This window comes from Heloderma suspectum, chromosome 3 (genome assembly GCF_057233095.1).
Source record: "Heloderma suspectum isolate Gila_16-S chromosome 3, 16-S_ref, whole genome shotgun sequence".
NCBI classification, from domain to species: domain Eukaryota; kingdom Metazoa; phylum Chordata; class Lepidosauria; order Squamata; family Helodermatidae; genus Heloderma; species Heloderma suspectum.
This window is the reverse complement of record NC_139460.1, coordinates 10292300-10309507: the sequence shown is the minus strand read 5'-3', so window position 1 is coordinate 10309507 and position 17208 is coordinate 10292300. Positions and strand designations below refer to the sequence as shown.

At 43.8% G+C, this 17208-nt stretch overlaps 1 protein-coding gene across 1 annotated transcript in view; it reads left to right on the top strand.

Moving 5' to 3' along the window:
- Positions 1-17208, top strand: part of TENM4 (teneurin transmembrane protein 4) — a 352941-nt gene that overhangs the window by 128744 nt on the left and 206989 nt on the right. The window contains exon 6 of the mRNA XM_084845392.1: positions 12854-13024. Coding sequence (XP_084701518.1) covers positions 12854-13024 — 171 coding nt within the window. The remainder of the gene's footprint in view (positions 1-12853; positions 13025-17208) is intronic.

Sequence of the window (17208 nt, the reverse complement as noted above, 5' to 3'; positions counted from 1 at the left end):
ATAGAGTGAGACATGGGTGTGGGGTAGTTACCTTGGTAATTACTGTTAAATTTATCTCAGAGAGGGAGTGGAGAGGGAGTGGGGAAGTGAAAGTAAAACATTTCCTTGGAGTAAAATGAGTCTACAGTGAAAGGTGTCAGTGAAAGCTAGTGGGCTTGGTTTAATTCTGATCTGAGGTAGAACTGCATGTCAGGAGGAAAACGTACTTTTCCTGAGAAGGCAATTGTGTGGTGGGGTGGAGGTACTTAATGAGGAATGGATAAGAGAGAGTTGCTTAATCCGTCCTTCCTTCCTTTATGTATTTTTATTTATTTGTTACATTTATCCCGTCTCACCTCCAAGGAGCCCAAGGCAGCGTACATGGGCCTCCTCCTCTACATCTTATCCTCACAACACCCCTGTGAGGTAGGTTAGGCTGAGAGTCAGTGACTGGCCCAAAGTCACCCAGTGAGCTTTGTAGCGAAGTGGGGACTAGAGCCCAGGTCTCCTCAGTCCAACACTCTAACCGCTACACCACACTGGCTCTCCTGTCCACTAGTTCTCCCTCACAAATACTTTTATTTAATTCATTTCTGTTGTTACCTTTCAATATAAAATATTTCCATGGAAACCCTCAATCATTAAAACCCTTTTATAGCATAAAGACCCTATTTATTTAAAATATGTATTTCCCACTTTTCTTCCTAACAATGTTTAATAATAATAATAATAATGGCTAGAAGTTAAAAAATTGTAACTATTAAATGCTTGTGAAAATTAAAAGGTCTTCGTTTGGTATGCAATAGCTAGCAAAACAGCACCAGGCTGATGCCCCTTCTGGCCATTTTTCCCTAGCCAGGCTGTTGTTAAAAGCAGGATTGCACAGCCAGTAAAACAAAAACGGGTAACCTTGCTTGCAGCCAACTAACTAACCTGTGGAGCTGAGCAATTAAGAGGGGCGTTTTGCTGGTTGCAATACTCTGACTGGTGGAGAAAGATGGATGTGGTCCTCCCTTCCTCCAGCCACTGCGCTCTGTAAAATATAAAGGTTTTGGAGCGCGAGCGCGCACACGTGCGCGCACCCACACACACACACAGACTTTATTGGAGAAAATTCCTTTCACGGGGATATTTGCTTCGGTTAAAGATCAATGGATCAAAATTGAAGACAAAAGTGTTGGCCTAGAGGGCTTTGACCCCCCAGAAGATTAAACAAGGAGTATCGACAAAGACTGCTGACATGTCCGGCAACATCAGGGTGTTCCTTTCAGGACCCCTCTTTCAGCACCAACTTAGAAATCAATTACTGACTTCAGCCTGAGGGCTTTTACTCAGGCTTTAATTTAAAATGCTGTAATTGATCACTTCAGTTATTTATTGCATTTCCTTTACCTAGCTTGAGCAAGTCAACAAGCTAATAAAAGGCCAGCAATGTGTGAGGTTTGGTTGTGGCTCTTTTTCTTTTCTTCTTGTTTTTCTGCTGACTTCTGTGGATTTCTCCTTGCACCCCCCTCCCCGCCCAAAAAGTGTCTTACGCCTCACTAGCATGTCTTACCTTTTCTTCTCTCAGTGATCTATCAAAATCATTGGCCTGTCCCAGCTAACTCCCTCACTCCATCAACCTGTCCTAAGAGGAGTCCATTTTGTTGGCCATCTGAATCACTATCTTTGTTTTCCCCGCTTCTTTCCTTCTTTTCCTTCTAGTCTTTTTCCTGTTTCTTGTCTACTCTGCTGACTATGATCTTCTGTCTGCTTTTTTCGGCTCTATCATAAGTCCCTGGTAGCGCAAAGGTAATCAAGGAGCATAACCCCTGAAGTCTAATTTAAAGGTGGGCTTGAACCATTTTCATGCGATCTGATTACATATCTGTTGTGGAGTGCTCAATTTTTTTCTCTTATTCAAATCTTTTTTTGTCATTCCAGTCCTGGAACAACAGGTTGTTTGGTAACATAAACCTGGAACAGTATGTTGTTTGCTAACACGAAAAATGAGAGGGGTGGGAAAAAACACATGTGTCGGCACTATTCACCGCCACTAACTATCCCTGGACTCCATCCATTCCATTAAGTAGCAAACCTTGATCCCCTCCACGATTCCTGGTAAATAAATGTATCAGTGTTTTGAGGGAATTAACTTTCTTAGATTAGTATCGCCCACTGGTCCACCCCTACCACTGTGTCTTGTGCAGCTTGTGCTGTGCTTCTTGGTTGTTGTTGTTTTTACTAGAAACTTATAATCAGAAAAATTAGTACCTCACAAGGTTTTGTTGTTGTTAAGCACTCTTTAATTTCGTGGATGTATTTGCTACGTAAATCTCTACCTCACCGTTCAAATAATTTCCCAAGGCAGCTTACAAAGAACTTGTAATTTGGTTATAAAGTGAAAAGTGAAACCTGACTTGGATCCAAAATTGTGATACTGCTCTTCCGTTCCACAGATCTTTGTATTGCAGTGCCCCTGGCTGAGCATACAAAGCTGTTTCATACTTGGACAATCATCTACCTAGCCTACTGCCATCCATTCTAGCAACACCTCTCCAGAGCTTCTGGCAGGGGTATTTCCAAGCCCTGCTGTCTGAGAACCTTTTGACTGGAGATGCCAGGGACTGACCTTGAGACATTTTGCATGCAAAGCACATGCTTTGCCACTGAGCTATGGCCTATCCGCAAATAATAGGAATGGCTATGATCCATTGCAGGGATCATAGCTGAATTCCATTTTGGAGGAGCTTTCGGGGGCCACCTTGCAGTGGTGGGTGGGGTTAAAGGCAAAAGAGGTGGGGCCAGAAACACCCTTGGGAATGTGTGGGGCCAGAGGAAGGGAACATGGCCATTGGCGGGGGGCAGGGTTTTCTTTCTAACCCTGATCTATTGGGAACTAACAGTGCAATCCTGTGCTTGTCTACTAAGAAGCAAGTCTCTTTGACTTCAGTGAGATTTACTCCCAGGTATGTGTTGTAAAGGATTGCAACCTAAATCCCATTAAAATCAATGTGACTTTCTTACAAGGAAGTAAAATATTTAGAATCAGGATCATATGAATATTTGTCCATCTAGTCCAGCATTGTCTACCCAGGTTCAATCCCTCGTATCTCCAGGTAGGGCTGGAAAAACTCCTGTCTGAAACCCTAGAAAGCTGCTGCCAGTCAGTGTTGACAATACTGGGCTAGATGGATCAGTGGTCTGCCTTAGCAGAGGGCATCTTTCTCTGTCCCTGTGGCTGGCAGCAGCTTTCTAAGCTCTCAGTGCGTCACAGATTTTTCTTAGGCCTGCACCCCGAGTTCTATTTGGAGATGCCGGGGACTGAACCTGGGACCTTTTATATGTGAAGCATGTGCTGTACCACTGAGCTATAGGGCCTTCTCATAGGAACCGGGCAAATATTTCACACACCTCCTTCCCTCCAAGCCATTGTCCCACCCCTTTTCCTTTACATTTTAAGGGGGGGGGGGAATTGGTGTTTTTTTAATTATTATTTGATCTTTCCATTCTGACATGTTCAGCAATCTTCATTCTTGCTTCCACCCAACCCCCTCTCATTTCACATTTTTTTCCCTCCTGATCTCCACCCTCAATCCCAAATACTTTCCAGTCGTGCTCACCTCTGCTTATTTAGCATGGCACAAAAAATGTACTACATTAATTAATTAATTAATTACACACACAGTGCTTTACAGAGTCTCTTTCTGTAAGGATGGATCCTTGCCCCACTTACAGCTTAAAAACACCAGGGAGGAAAAGATCCCAAAGCACCACAGAGTATGGTCTATAATAATTGTTTATTCGTCGTACAGACATCTAAAATGCTCTGCTCTCTGCGTTTCAAGATGAAGTCTCTTCTTCAGGAGCAATTGGTCTCTTGGTCGAGCTTGCTTTTATTTCCGTAGGAACTAGTCTGTTTTATCAGCTCCCACTTACAGGTTAACAATCTACGTTTCAACAGTATGGAAGATTCCATAGAAAGGAAGAAAAGGAAGAGCCCAAGCTAGAAAATGAGAGAATGACAAGTGGGAGAGTAAAGCACTACAAGGGACTGTGAGAACATTGATGTCAGGGTGGACACTGAGCCCATAGAATCCCAGAGTAGTTCTGATTCTGAGGAAGAGCAGTCGCTCCTGGGAGAGGAGCGCGCTCCTTTTTCCCAGGGCTAACAGCTGATGGAGATTCCTTCCACCAGCATTCCTAGCTTAGATAGCAGTCCTGGGAGTGACAGAGCGTGGGAAGCAGACTTGATGGACGCGCGACGCCGACGCAGAGAGCTGCGCCAAATGGAGGGCGCAGAAAGGAGGCGTAGTGCTCAGTTGGCGTGCAAACAATGGCTGCGCCCAGAGGATCCAAGGGAAAAGGGGAGGGACTCTCCCTAGTCCTTAAGTTCAGGGGTCTGCCAGTAATTCCCTTTCAAACGGGGACCAACTGTTCCAACTTAGGGCATAGGTATTCTGCTGCTCATATCTAGTTGCTAACGGTAGAGTTATTAAGATGTAAAAGAGGAATAAAGCTTTGAAAAGAATCCCTTTGTCTGTGTCTGGACTTGGCTACTGGATTAGACTGAGAGAGGCCTCCAAGGAGCCCTTGACAGCTTTATTTATTTATAATATTTATATACGGCTCCATATCAAAGATTTCAGGGTGGGGAACAACAAGATAAAAGAGTAAAACCCCATAATTAACATAGTTAAAACATTTTAAAAGAACAGATTCTGAACTTAATAAACTGCAGCTGGTCACTCAGGGAAGGCCTCTCGAAATAGCAGTGTCTTCAGGAGGCGCCGAAAACAACACAACATTGGTGCCTGCCTGACCTCCAAATGCAGGGAAATCCACAGAAAGGGGGCCACCACGCTGAAGGCTCTTTTCCTGGTGGACTCCAACCCAGCCATAGGTCTGTGTAGAACCACCAGGAGCAAGCCCTCCAATGACCTCAGTGGCCGGGCAGGTTGGTAAAGAAGAAGGTGCTCTCTCTGGTATCCTGGTCCCAAGTTGTTTAGGGCTTTGTACACTGCTACTGATACCTGAAACCTGGCCCGGTAGCAAATAGGCAGCCAGTGCAGTTCCTTCAGCAAAGGAGTTACATGCTGAAAAGGGGCAGCTCCCGACAACATCATGGTGGTATTGTAACCCAGAGACAAAGGGGTGGGGCCAAATCGAACCCTCCAGATTTTTGCAGATGGCCACATCCCCTTCTCCTGGCCCCACCCTCTTTGGGTGGTTTCCAAGCTTTTGTGAAGCTTTTGCCCCATTCTGAAAGGTTGAAATGCCTCTCCTAAGGCTTCATTACTAGCAGTAAGAGACTTAAGCTACAACAGGCTGGTATTTTGGCCCCACCCCTTTTAATCATGTATGTATGTATTTATTTAAATATTTACTATATTTATCTACTGCTCCATATCAAAAGATTTCGGAGCAGTGAACAACAAAGATAAAAGAATAAAACACCACGTTAAAACAATTCAAACATGTAAAAAGAAACAAGTTCCAATAAGACCGAATTTAATAAACCATGGCCGGTCACTCAAGGAAGGCTTCCCGAAATAACAACGTCTTCAGGAGGCGCTGGAAGGAACACAACGTTGGCGCCTTCCTGACCTCCAGAGGCAGGGAGTTCCAGGGGCCACCATGCTTAAGGCTCTTTTCCTTTTGCCTTTGGCCTCACACGTTTTGCACTCGGTCTCGCTCAAGAGTGGGATGCGGCTCCCCAGCGCTTCTCTGAAATTGAATTCAGCCCCTGGGCTGAAAGAGGTTCCACCATATTAACTCCTGCAAGGAGTTAACACCTACATTAAAAGAGCCTGCCCTCAAAAAGGAAAAAGAAGAGCCTAGTTATTGAGGGAAAATATGGGCAGCAGTAGCATTCCGTCAGTGGTAATCGGAGACAGCAGTTATTAACGCAGCACCTTGCAGGAGTTAATATGGTGGATTGTGTCCACTATAATGATAATTTTAGCTATATGGCATCCTCTCCCCCTCACTAGTTAGCAATCGGGGCACTTCGCGTAAAAATAAAAATCACATTTTAGTTCTGTCTTAAAACCACCGGTGTGGCTGCTGCTGAGAAGGAGTTTAGAGAAAATAAAATAGTTTCAATTAACCCTGAGGAGTGTAGCCAAAACAAAGCAAACTGTGTGTGCGTACAGAGGTCTTAAACACCATTAACTACGCAGCACTGTAGCAACTGGCACTTTTTAAATGGCTGTTAATTGCACCGTGCTCTTTTAGTAGATGGGAAGCTTTCGAGGCAGGCTGGAAATGTATTGAATGTTGCCCGTGAGGTGAAAAATATTGCTAAGAAGGCGTTTCTGCTTTGAGTGCCTTTCTTTTTGTCTTGCTGAGTAGAAAAATGACAGAGGAAAGGTCACAGATTGGTCCAGACTGAGACTGTTTCAACTGAGACCATCAGGGATTCCCTCTTCAGTCTTGTTTAAAGTTTTCGTTTTGCTTTTAGGAGCCCTTATTGCTTCCATTGATATCTTCTTTTAAAAAAAAATCTCTTACCCACAGTTCCAGTTTGTTTATTTTGTGCCACACAGAGGAAGATGTAGGTTAAGCATTAGGAGGAGCTGCCAAACAGTAAAAGCAATTCACTGTGGTCTAGGGAGGTCCTGCAGTTGCTTGCCACGAACGTTTGAAAGCTATGAGGGTGAGGTATGTTTGAAGGCTTCCTCATGTGAGCCAACTCCTTCCCACAGCTCAGATGGTTTTCATTCTGCCTGGGGCCTTATGTGGAATTTCCTAAAGATTAATTGCATTTTCGATAACAAACACACTCAGATCTTCTTTACATGCCAAAATGAGATCTGTGCTTACTTAGGGCCAGTTTATACATTCAGGTAGTACAGCTCCCTTTGGTTTGATGAGGCAGGGCTCTTCTTGTAACAGCAAATCATGGATTGGTGTTATATGGTTTGGTGTGGTGTCTGAATTGACATCAGTAGTTGATGGCAGCAAATTGGAATCAGGAATCATGGCTTTGAAGTGAGTTTGCAAACTGGTTTGTGCTAACTGGTTCAATGTTGCCTGAATTGATAACCCATAGTTACAGCTATTGCTCCATCGCTGAAGTACATTGGAGTGAACCTCTGGAGCCAAGAGGTCAAAAGAACAGCGATCAAAACCAGACAAGCATCTCTAAACCTTGGTTTGCCTGGTTTCTAAACGATGAGTAGGACAAACCGTGTCTTGGTGTGATATCTGAGCCATTGAGAGATTTGGGACATTGGGTTTGAGATTGGCAACTAGGAGAATTCATCCAGATACGAAGTGTGTGTTATTTCTTTGCCATGAGAGTTCAAGAGCCTCAGGTCTTGTTGTGAGGTGTTTGTAGCTCTGACCTTCTCCCCTAAGCTTAGCGCTAAGCTCCTTTCTGGAATGCTTGACAAATTCTGGCATGATTTTATAAACAACATGGCAACCTTGGGAGTAGTTCTCTTTCCGTTTTTCTGCTCTTAATTATGTTGAGTGGACTGGATGCTAACACGGCTGTACACTTTCCTGGAGGATGTGCAGTGTAAAATTTGGGGGTGGGGTGAGTGCATGTGCTCCCTTAATCAGGAAATGCCATTTCAAGTGTGGGGAACAGCAAATCTGAGAGCTGCAGAGAGCCCAAAGGGAAATTTGGATTGTGATTAAATATGAAATGTTTATGTTGGGGAAGAGAGAGAAATGATAGGGGAAGCTGTTTTGGCTTTCCTCTGTGCTTTCAGGAAGCGATAGCTAATCATATAAACATGCCCCTCTGTATATACCGTGCTTGTGTGTGCTGCTTTATTTTATTTTTTAAAATTGTCCCATCTCTTTCCTTGGTTTTAGGTACTTATTATTTGGTGGAATTGACTCATGCGCCATTTTGGCTTTGCATAATCCACAAGGATGTGCAAAGTGCTGAATGTTGGCACTGAGCAAATCTAACTGGCGTTTTCGTCCATGCTTTTCCAGCCTAGCCCACTCACCCTTGACCTGATAAGGGGGAAGCTGGCATTGCATCAAGGCAGAAGCCCTGGTCTGTTCTTTTTCACTTTCCCTCCATACAACAAAAGGAGAAACTAGGTCGAAAGAGCTTCCATGCTATTGAAGGCTGGATTTGTTTTGCTCAATGTTTTGCTCAACTTGGCCTAGAACTAATGATGGGTGAGACCACCACCCCTGTCTCGATTCGGAATGGGGGTGCCTCAAACCAGTCAGTGTGGGCTCGCTTTCGATTGAGCCTTAAGTATTTTATTTACTAAATTAGGTTCATACCCTGCTTTTCAGCCAGGATTGGCTCCCAGCTTACAACAGTATACAATACTATCAGTTAGCTTTTTTAAACTTGGCCCCAATCTGAGCTTGACCCATTGGTCTCCTGATGATGTCATTAGGTGTATGATAGGGGCTGGATAGGGGCCAACTCCTCTCCCCTTTCTCCCAGCTCAGAAACCCTTGTCATTGAGAAGCATGGGAAGTTGATTGAACTGGAAAACATTTGGAAGTACATTTTTTATGATTTCCAGCAGTAACAACGAATCATCCAGGCCTTAAGCCTGAGGTCTCCCCTAGGGGTGGGCGAATAAGCGAGGTTCGAGATCACCAGGATTCTCCAGTCATTGTCTCATCGCTTGTCTCCTGCCCGATTCCTGTTCACGTTTGCAATCGCCGCTCACTCTGCACCAATGGGAAACTTGCGTGAATCAAGCAGCAATCGAATGGGAGATTTGCGCAGACCTCCCCAAATTTGCGCAAATTTTATCTATAGATTAAAACAGGGCTGATTCCGTCTGCTGAGGAAATCTGCACAAATTAGGGAATTTGTGCAAATCAGACTGGGGATCGGGAATGAGATGAACGTGAGCACGTGTTCAACAATTTGTGAATACTTTTGGCAGACACATGCTCATGCTTGCATTTGGAGCTTAGAACGGGGCACATGTTTTGCAAGCAAAACTAAATTCTCATATATCCCTAGTCTCCACTGCCAGGAGCCTTCTCCACTGCTATTTTCCTCATTAACCAAGTAGGTTGGGTGAAGTGGAGGCTGGTGGCTGGGAGAGATAGCAGCAAGAATGGCTTGCAGGGAAGGGGTGATGGTGTGAAGCCCCTCCCAAATTGGACCTGAATATTTAACAAGGGGCTCAGAAGACCTCTGAACTGTTGTGTTTTGTTTTCAAGCTCTCCAGTGCTGGCATTCATTGCTGTTATTACCTGTGGGTCTCATTCTGGAGAACTATGGGGGCCATTGAGCAAAAGATTGTCTCTAAGTCTGTGAAACTGAGCCACTGTTGCCAGGCCCAGCTCTAGGTTTTTGAGGGCTGTTGGGCACAACACCCCCTCCCTCAGTGAGTCTACCAGCATTGTTCCTTATCCTCTCTCTCATCATTGCTACCACTTTCTTGCTTGAAAGGCAGAGAGCCAGTGAGTATGTAGGAAGTGTCATCTACTGCTCCTCTTTCTCTACACCACCATTGTCTGGGCCAGAGCGAGAGGCAGGCGAACAAGTAGGTTGCAATGGTGAAGAAGAGGGGCAACTCCAGGTCTTTTGTCAGTGGGCCTCTGGTGCGATGTGGGCCCTAGGCAGGCACCCAACCATGCCTACCTTTGATGCCAGCCCTGCCTGTTCCTGTGTCCCAGTGGTGGCATAGCTCCTTCCCATGCTGCTGCATGGAAGCAGATCCACTGCCTGCCTCTTTGCTACCGTAGTAGCATGTATTTATTTATTTAGTTAAGTTACTTATATACCTCTTGATATCATCTCTAAACGGTTTGCATAAAAAATAAAATATAAAAACCAATGCTAAAACAATATAAAATGGTAAGTACATTAAAAATGCATGACAACAACTGCAACATGGCTCCTTCCAATATGGTCCCAGTAAAGCAGGGATTTTACGATATGTTGGGAGGGACCACCATAGCTGCCTTTATGTTGCCCTTTTGCTACCCAAGGCAACACTACTGTGGGAGGTACCAGTGCCATCAAGTCCTGCTTTGTGACCCCGGGTTTCCTATATTTCTGAAGTACCGTAAAATGGAGCCATGTTTCTGTGGCTCTCACACCACTGAGGTAACAGGAACAGGCCCCGAGTCAACCGAAGTGGAGGGCTTATTCTGCCGTTGCCTTATATACTACTGGTACGACCCGTTGTGGCTCCTGAGCAGTTCCAAGATGGGGACTTTGCCTTGCGCCATCACCTTTGTTTTCCAAGCTAGGATTGGGAGGCTGCTTGGAGAAGGAATTGAACGAAGGCCACATGGAGACAGAATGAACAAAGACTGCTTACTATCTGTGGAACCACAAGGTAGTAAATAGTTTCTTGATTGGTCACCTACAGCAAGTAAAAATTACCTGCAAGTGACAAGGTAAATACATTTCTGGAACTCAGAAGAGAGGTGTTCTTTAAAAAAATGTTTTAAAAGGCTACCTTAGTGTCCTAAATGCTTAAGGGCACAATTGCATTCATTTTACGACAGAACAAAAGTCCTACAGCTCCCAGCATCCCTCCAGCCAGCCATGGTGGCTGGGGCACACTGAGAATTGTAGGACATTTTTTTCTGTCTAAACATGCATAGGATTGCATTCTAGGCAGGAGGGCCAGCAATATTTTTTGAGGGGTGGGCTAGTAAATTTTGCTAAGCTATTTACAAGGTGTATTGCTCTGGCCGTGGGCTTCGAACTCTTAGGTTAGAGGTGCCAAGATAGTGATAAATCAGACCCAGGTTTACTTACAAGGAGTAGTTTATTGAGTAACTTACAGCACACAAGCGTACCCAATGGTTGGATCAGACAGCTTCTCTGAACCCAGAGCCATGGGGTACAATGGGTTTTATACCATACATGTTAGCAATGAGGCAGCATGACAGCAGTAAATGCCACCTAGCATTCATTCCCAGCATAGACTAGAAGTATTTGGTTCTCAGCACAGCCACCTGCAGCTTTAAGATAAACAAACTTCTCTTCCCAGAGACATCTTGATATCGGCCTGTGACTCATCTCAGCATGCTCAGAGGCCTACTAGCAAGAGAATTGCACCAATAATCAACTTAAGCAAGCATTATGGATCTCTAGGCCCCTCTAACACTACCGGTGACTTGGTTATGCTCCTGGGGCCTATACACAAGGCTAGGACAAAAGATCCCTGGGGATTTCTGACAGACTCCCGTATGTCTCAAGGGAGGCAGGGAGGGAGAAAAGAGAGAGCAAGTTTGCTGAAAACTGAAAATATGGGAGAAAGGAAAGAGGTGAGAGGCAGAAGCCAAGGTTTTGCAGACCTCTTGAGGGAGGAATTCATTGGATGTTCATTTTAATATGAACTAATTCTCACTTCCTAAACTAATGCACAAACCAGAATGCAATTATCCTCCAGTTTTTGCACTTCTCTGAATTTGGCAATGCAGTTCTCCGATCAAACACATGTACATTAAGGAGAATGGCACACAAGAATGCAAACATTAGGAGAAATGTGAACACAGTTGCATACATTACGAGAAATGCATCCCAAAAGATATGCATTTTATATGCATCCCTCCTATTGTATCCATTTTGGTATGCATACAATAGGAGAAGAAATGTGTACAAAAATGCATGTATTAGGGGAAATACATACAAAAACTTTTAAACAAAAAATTTGGAAACTGATGTGGAACTGAGATGGAACAAGCTTGTTCTTCGAGAAGTTCAAAACCTGTAGAAACTGAAACAGACAGATTCGTCCATCCCTACTCTTGAGCACAGACAGATGATGTTTGTTCTTTTTGCCCCCAGTGTGGCTTTTATTAGGAAGTGATGAGTACAGAGCACTTTCCAACTTAAGGTACTATGAGTAGATGTAGTACTGTTCTTGATGCAATATGGCTTCCCTTCCGTCAAGTGATCTGAAAGTGGGGAGGGAGAGAATGGGGGACAAACAATTTACAGCCAAGGAATTGTGTATAAAATAGGTCTGTTAAACAAACTGATCGTCTCTACCATTGGTTTATGTAATTCTGTAAGTTTAAATGATTGGGAAAAGAGCATAATAATAAAATATAAACTAAGAAAGCTCATAGCAGATCCTAACCAGTCATGGTTGGCTTTGGGTGAAGCTACATGTTACAAGGCAGCCACACGGTTCTTGCCTCAGGCCTGTAATGTGGAGGTAGAGAGCCATTTTCAGGAGAGAAGTGGTAGGACTGCTGAACTTTTCCCCTTCTCTCCCATACAAATTATCCCCAGGTTATTTGTAAATATTTTTTTTTTCCTCTGCCGGGCTCCAAAACTGGAAGTAAGCTCAGCTGAGGGAAAGATGGCCACAGGAGTGGGGCCTTTGCAGAAGATAATCTGCAGGCACAGGAGGGGTGAAATACCCTCTCTCACAGCCACCAATTCATCTATAGGATCTCTGTATAATGGCAGATGGGGGGTTGGAGAACATTCATGTATCATGATAATGTGTTCTGCCCTCAGACCCAACCTGTAAAAGCTAGGCCAAACAGCAGCTCTTATTGAACCTTTGAAGGGTGTTCTAACTTGAACTTCTCCTTGTTAACAGGGCAAGAGAGGGCTCTATATTTGGGGACAGCCATTGACAATACCTCTGTATGGGCCCTGGCTGTCCAAATCTGACAAGTGGTCATGGATGGCATAGTGAAGAGACCATAACCATTTGTTCTCATGGTTGTGGTTGAGAATAGGGAAGATTAGACCCTTTAAGAAATAGTAGGCCCAAGCCATTAAGACTTGAATAGGTCAAAAACAGCACCTTGAAATGTTTCCAGTAGAGAGAACCCAGTAGTGTTCTGGAACACTAGGGATCGAACAAGAGGAGTACTGAATGTGCAACTCGGGCACAGCCTGTAAATTTCAAAATTCTCCTCAGCAGATAAACAACCCCCCACAAAAGATGATTTTTCTCATTGCTCACCACAGCCATGCACCTGTTTGGCCTAAACTGGCACCTGCAACCGATGGAAGGGCAGATGTATGAGATCACGGAAGACATGGCCACCAGTTGGCCAGTGCCAACGGACGTCTCCTTATATTCCTCAGGGGGCACGGGGTTAGAGTTACCTGACAGGAAAGGCAAAGGAGTCGGCGAAGGTACGGTTGGTGTGTTGTTCTTGTTGTGAGTCCTCTGTGTCTGCCTCTGAGTTCCAGACATCTACCCTCATAACTTCATTGCCCCTTCCTCCAGTGCCACCACATCCTGGAACTCACCCACTTCAACACATTCTAGAGTCAGTAGTTGTCCATCCATATTTCCATCTGTCCTTTTTCACTGTTAACTGCCAAGTCCTGAAGTGTGCATTCCCATGCAATGATCCATCCAGAGCCATTCATAAAAGGAAATATCTCTTTCATATGCATTTGGGGATGATATTTCTCCACCAAAACTATCCTGTGTTCATTTCCGTTATCAGAAATGTTTTGCTGATTTAAAATGTTGCTTCAACTTTCCTTCTTTTACAGAGCTACTGAATGCTGATAATTCTCGCTTATTCGGGGTTTTGGCATGGGGTTGTTGCTACTGGATAGCATATCTAATATTAAAATATTAATAAAGAACCACTGGAACCACAAGCCTTAATCTGCAGTCTTCAAACCACGTATTCTGAATTCCTCCATTTACAAATCAGTAGAATAGCTATAACATAATTCTATCTAATTTCACAACATTTTCAGTTTAGACCCATATGACATCACCCCCAACTTTTCCTGTCAAAACTTTGCTGTTGATGAAATTTGAATGTTATCTTTCCTCCATTCTGTCCGTGACCCAAAGCCAAGATTTCCTGCTGGATTCCTATATATTCACACAATTTTGATATTCAAAATTAAACATATCAACTGTGCCCCAGTGTGCTAATGATGTTGCACCAGCATAAACCAATGCTTTGCTATGTAATTAGCGCTCATTGGTCAACAGGAAAAAGCAGTGATTTCCTGCTGAATTTCAGCACTGCTGCTGGAATTCAGCACCGAATCGCCACTTTTTTTCCATTGCTCTAGCAAGTGCTAGTTATGTTGTGCAAGCATTGTGCAAGTATTTGATTTAGAATAAAAATGAGTGGTTATTTACTTCTATGAAAATGTGTTTAGGAATTCAAATTTAATATCTGGAAGTTGCCCATTTCTCTTCTTGATTGCCTTATGAGTGGTCATTGTCTTGTACAATGTTTCCTGGCTTGCCAAGAGGCATTGCCACCTACTGGAATTAGTAAGCTGCAGCTGTTCAGAACTATAGAAAGCCAGCCTTTGCTCGGGGAAAAACACTGACAGCTTGACAGCCTATGAGATAGCATCTAATGAGGAATCCAAGGCAAAAATACCTGCAACAGGTGAAATCCTGACTCTTATTAAAAAGCAGTCATTACCTACTTCAGTGGTGAGTCTGGATTTGGCTGTAGGTATAGAACAGACAGGTTTTTCATCCCCTCCAAATGAAACATGTTGTGCTGATGAACATGAGGTGTTCCAAGCTAAACTCTAGTTGAATTAAAACCATCTTCCAGTTCTCCATATGACCTGCATCACATTTGAAATGTAAAGGACTCAGCTACAGGTTATTTCAGTCAACGTAATAAGATGGCTCACATATGGAACTAAATAGGCTTCCCTTCAAATATTCTGGCTTTGCTGGTTTATAGGTCAGAGTCCGTAAGGCTGTTTTTCAGAAAAGGGTTTATTTATGGTTCATATTACAACTCTGCTTCTCCTTCACCTGTGGTCATTGCCTCATCCAAGGTGTCTTCTGCTCATGGTAGCCACTGGTGTTCTAGTCCAGTGTACTATAGTTTCATATGTTGTTATGGTTGTGACCATACATTTTAAAAAAGAAAAGATTAGCTACTGTACATGAACAAAAATGGAGGCAACATGGAAGCAGTGAGAACTGGGGACGAAAAACCTGCAAGGTTGACCGAAAGTAGCAGATGACAAAATATGTGATGACCCAGGGTTAACAGGGCAGAGCTACCCTTCCTGACCATTTAAACTGGGCAGCATTGCTGTAAGATGTTTTAAGTTGCCAATCCTATAAAATTATAACTGGTTGAAGTTTCTTATGCAACTGGCCATCCAGATAGGAATGGAAACACTGGAGTGCTGTGCCCCAAATCCACAGTCAGTCTGGAAATATAACTGCAGTCAATTGTATAGAAAGGCACTGAGAGGTGCAGGAGAATTAATACAGTCACACTTAACCTTGTCCATCTCTCAGGAAAGGTCACCCATCAGGTTAAGAGTTTCAGTTCCAAAGCCAGGTCAGAAAGCAGACTGAAATGGATCCAGACAATTGGTGCTGTCCTAAAGTTGTACTGCCACCACTCACTGAAGCATCTTGCCCCAAAAGAGACATATTTTGACTGAACAATCACCAGGGTCCAGAGAGTGCTTTTATAGGAGTGACCATCCTCTCTTTTAGCACTTACCAACCCGCTGTTTGCATTATCTCACTCCTGCTAGATGTTATAAACCAGGAAGGGCGAGTAAACAAGTGGAAAGACGCACCCATGCATGCGCCTTGCACACACCCTTGGGCCTCAGTAACTGAAAGTCATCCCAAAAAATCAGACTGGATGATACTCACTGACTGAATGGTAAAACCAGTAGATTCTTAGTCAAGGAGAATGCATGTTCTCTGAGTGAGTTACTCTTCTGGGCCTCATTCCTATCAGAAGCTATGCATAGAACAGAGACTCACTCAAGACATGCAGGAAATGGGATCCTCTGTGGAGACGTGTGTGTGGGGGGTAGGCTTACATATTTGAAAGATGAATTTGGGGGGGCATAAGAGTGAGGTGCATCTCCAGTTATATTTGCAGAAAGGGAATCTGCTTCAGCTATTAGATTTTCTGGAGCAGTTGTTCAGTGGCTACTCCCATGCTCATCCCAATCCACGGTTACCATCTGAAAAGTGCCCCCCATACATACAAAAATACCACACACTTGTTTTAAATAAAGTAACACCAAAGCATCTAACCTAATGTGCCCTCAGGGGGAGTTCATGCTGACTTGATAACAGATGGAATCACTTAACTTTTTAAGTAGAGTTTTACTATCTAGAATAGTAGAAATATTTTATTTTATGGTTGCAAGAATGTGCTGCCAATCAGGATCTTGCCACGAAACATGCATTGTCAGGGAATTCAGCTGTATAAACAGGCAGTGGCTGGAGAAGGTATTTTAATTCCTTATTCCCTAAATGCCATTTACATTTTTTCAAAAAGGGAAGAAGGCGACAAAGTCTCCGCAAACGTGACATTCGTTCCGATTATTAGTTTACTTTATCTTCCTGATAGCTCCATTTATTTAATTATTTTTTTCTGTTTAGTGCCATTGATTTTGCTTAAATGTACAGGGCTGTGCGTTAATGGCCCAAGAAGATGAGAAGATTGACAGATTTGCCTTCCTAAGAATAATAAAAAGCTGACCTTATTGCTCCTGACCTTTTAATTGTCCCTTTCATAGCCAAAATATAGCAGTATATATTGTTCAAATGCCATGTATTTAAACTTGAGGCTGCTTAGCAATCATATTTAAGTGATCACATGCAAAGCTTATCAGGTAGATGTGCCTTTGATAACTGCATAGATATTTACGAAGTTCAGGGGTGAGTGCCAGTCCTTAAGTAGCCAAAACAGTACACTCCACATATAAGAGGGAGGTATCAGCAAGCTTGGGGGAATCCCGAAGTTTGCAGAGGTGCATCTTTAGGAACAAACCAAAAACAAAGACTGAGCACACTTAGTAGCCATGTAAAGTTGAGTCAGAGCGCCATCCTATGCATGTTTAGACAGAGAAAAGGCCTACAACTCCCAGCATGTCCCAGCCAGCTGGCTAGGGCATGCTGGGAGTTGTAGGCCTTTTCTCTGTCTAAACATGCATAGGATTGCGCCCTTAGCAGAGTAAACCAGGGGAGGGGGAAATGGAATTGACTACTGGCTGGCTGGAACTGGCCAGAGGGGATGGACACAGCAGGCTGGGAGGCCTCAAAGTGCTTCTGCCAAGCTGGCAAGAAAGGGCTGAAAGAGAAGGCAAGGCGTGCAGAGGAGAGTGGGTGTTTATATCCGTGTGTCTCTTTTTCCCCTTTGCTCCACTCCTCTTCCTTCCTCCGAGAGAAATGAGCAAAAGAAGATGGAAGAAGAGATGTAGAAATATATTTTAAAAAGCAGAAAGAACCTTCTCATTGATAGGTTATTTCCTGGTTCGCACTGAGAAGTTGTATCCTTCTCACTCCCCACCCTCCAAAACCCCCCAAAGTACCAGCAGGTAGAAGAGTTCCT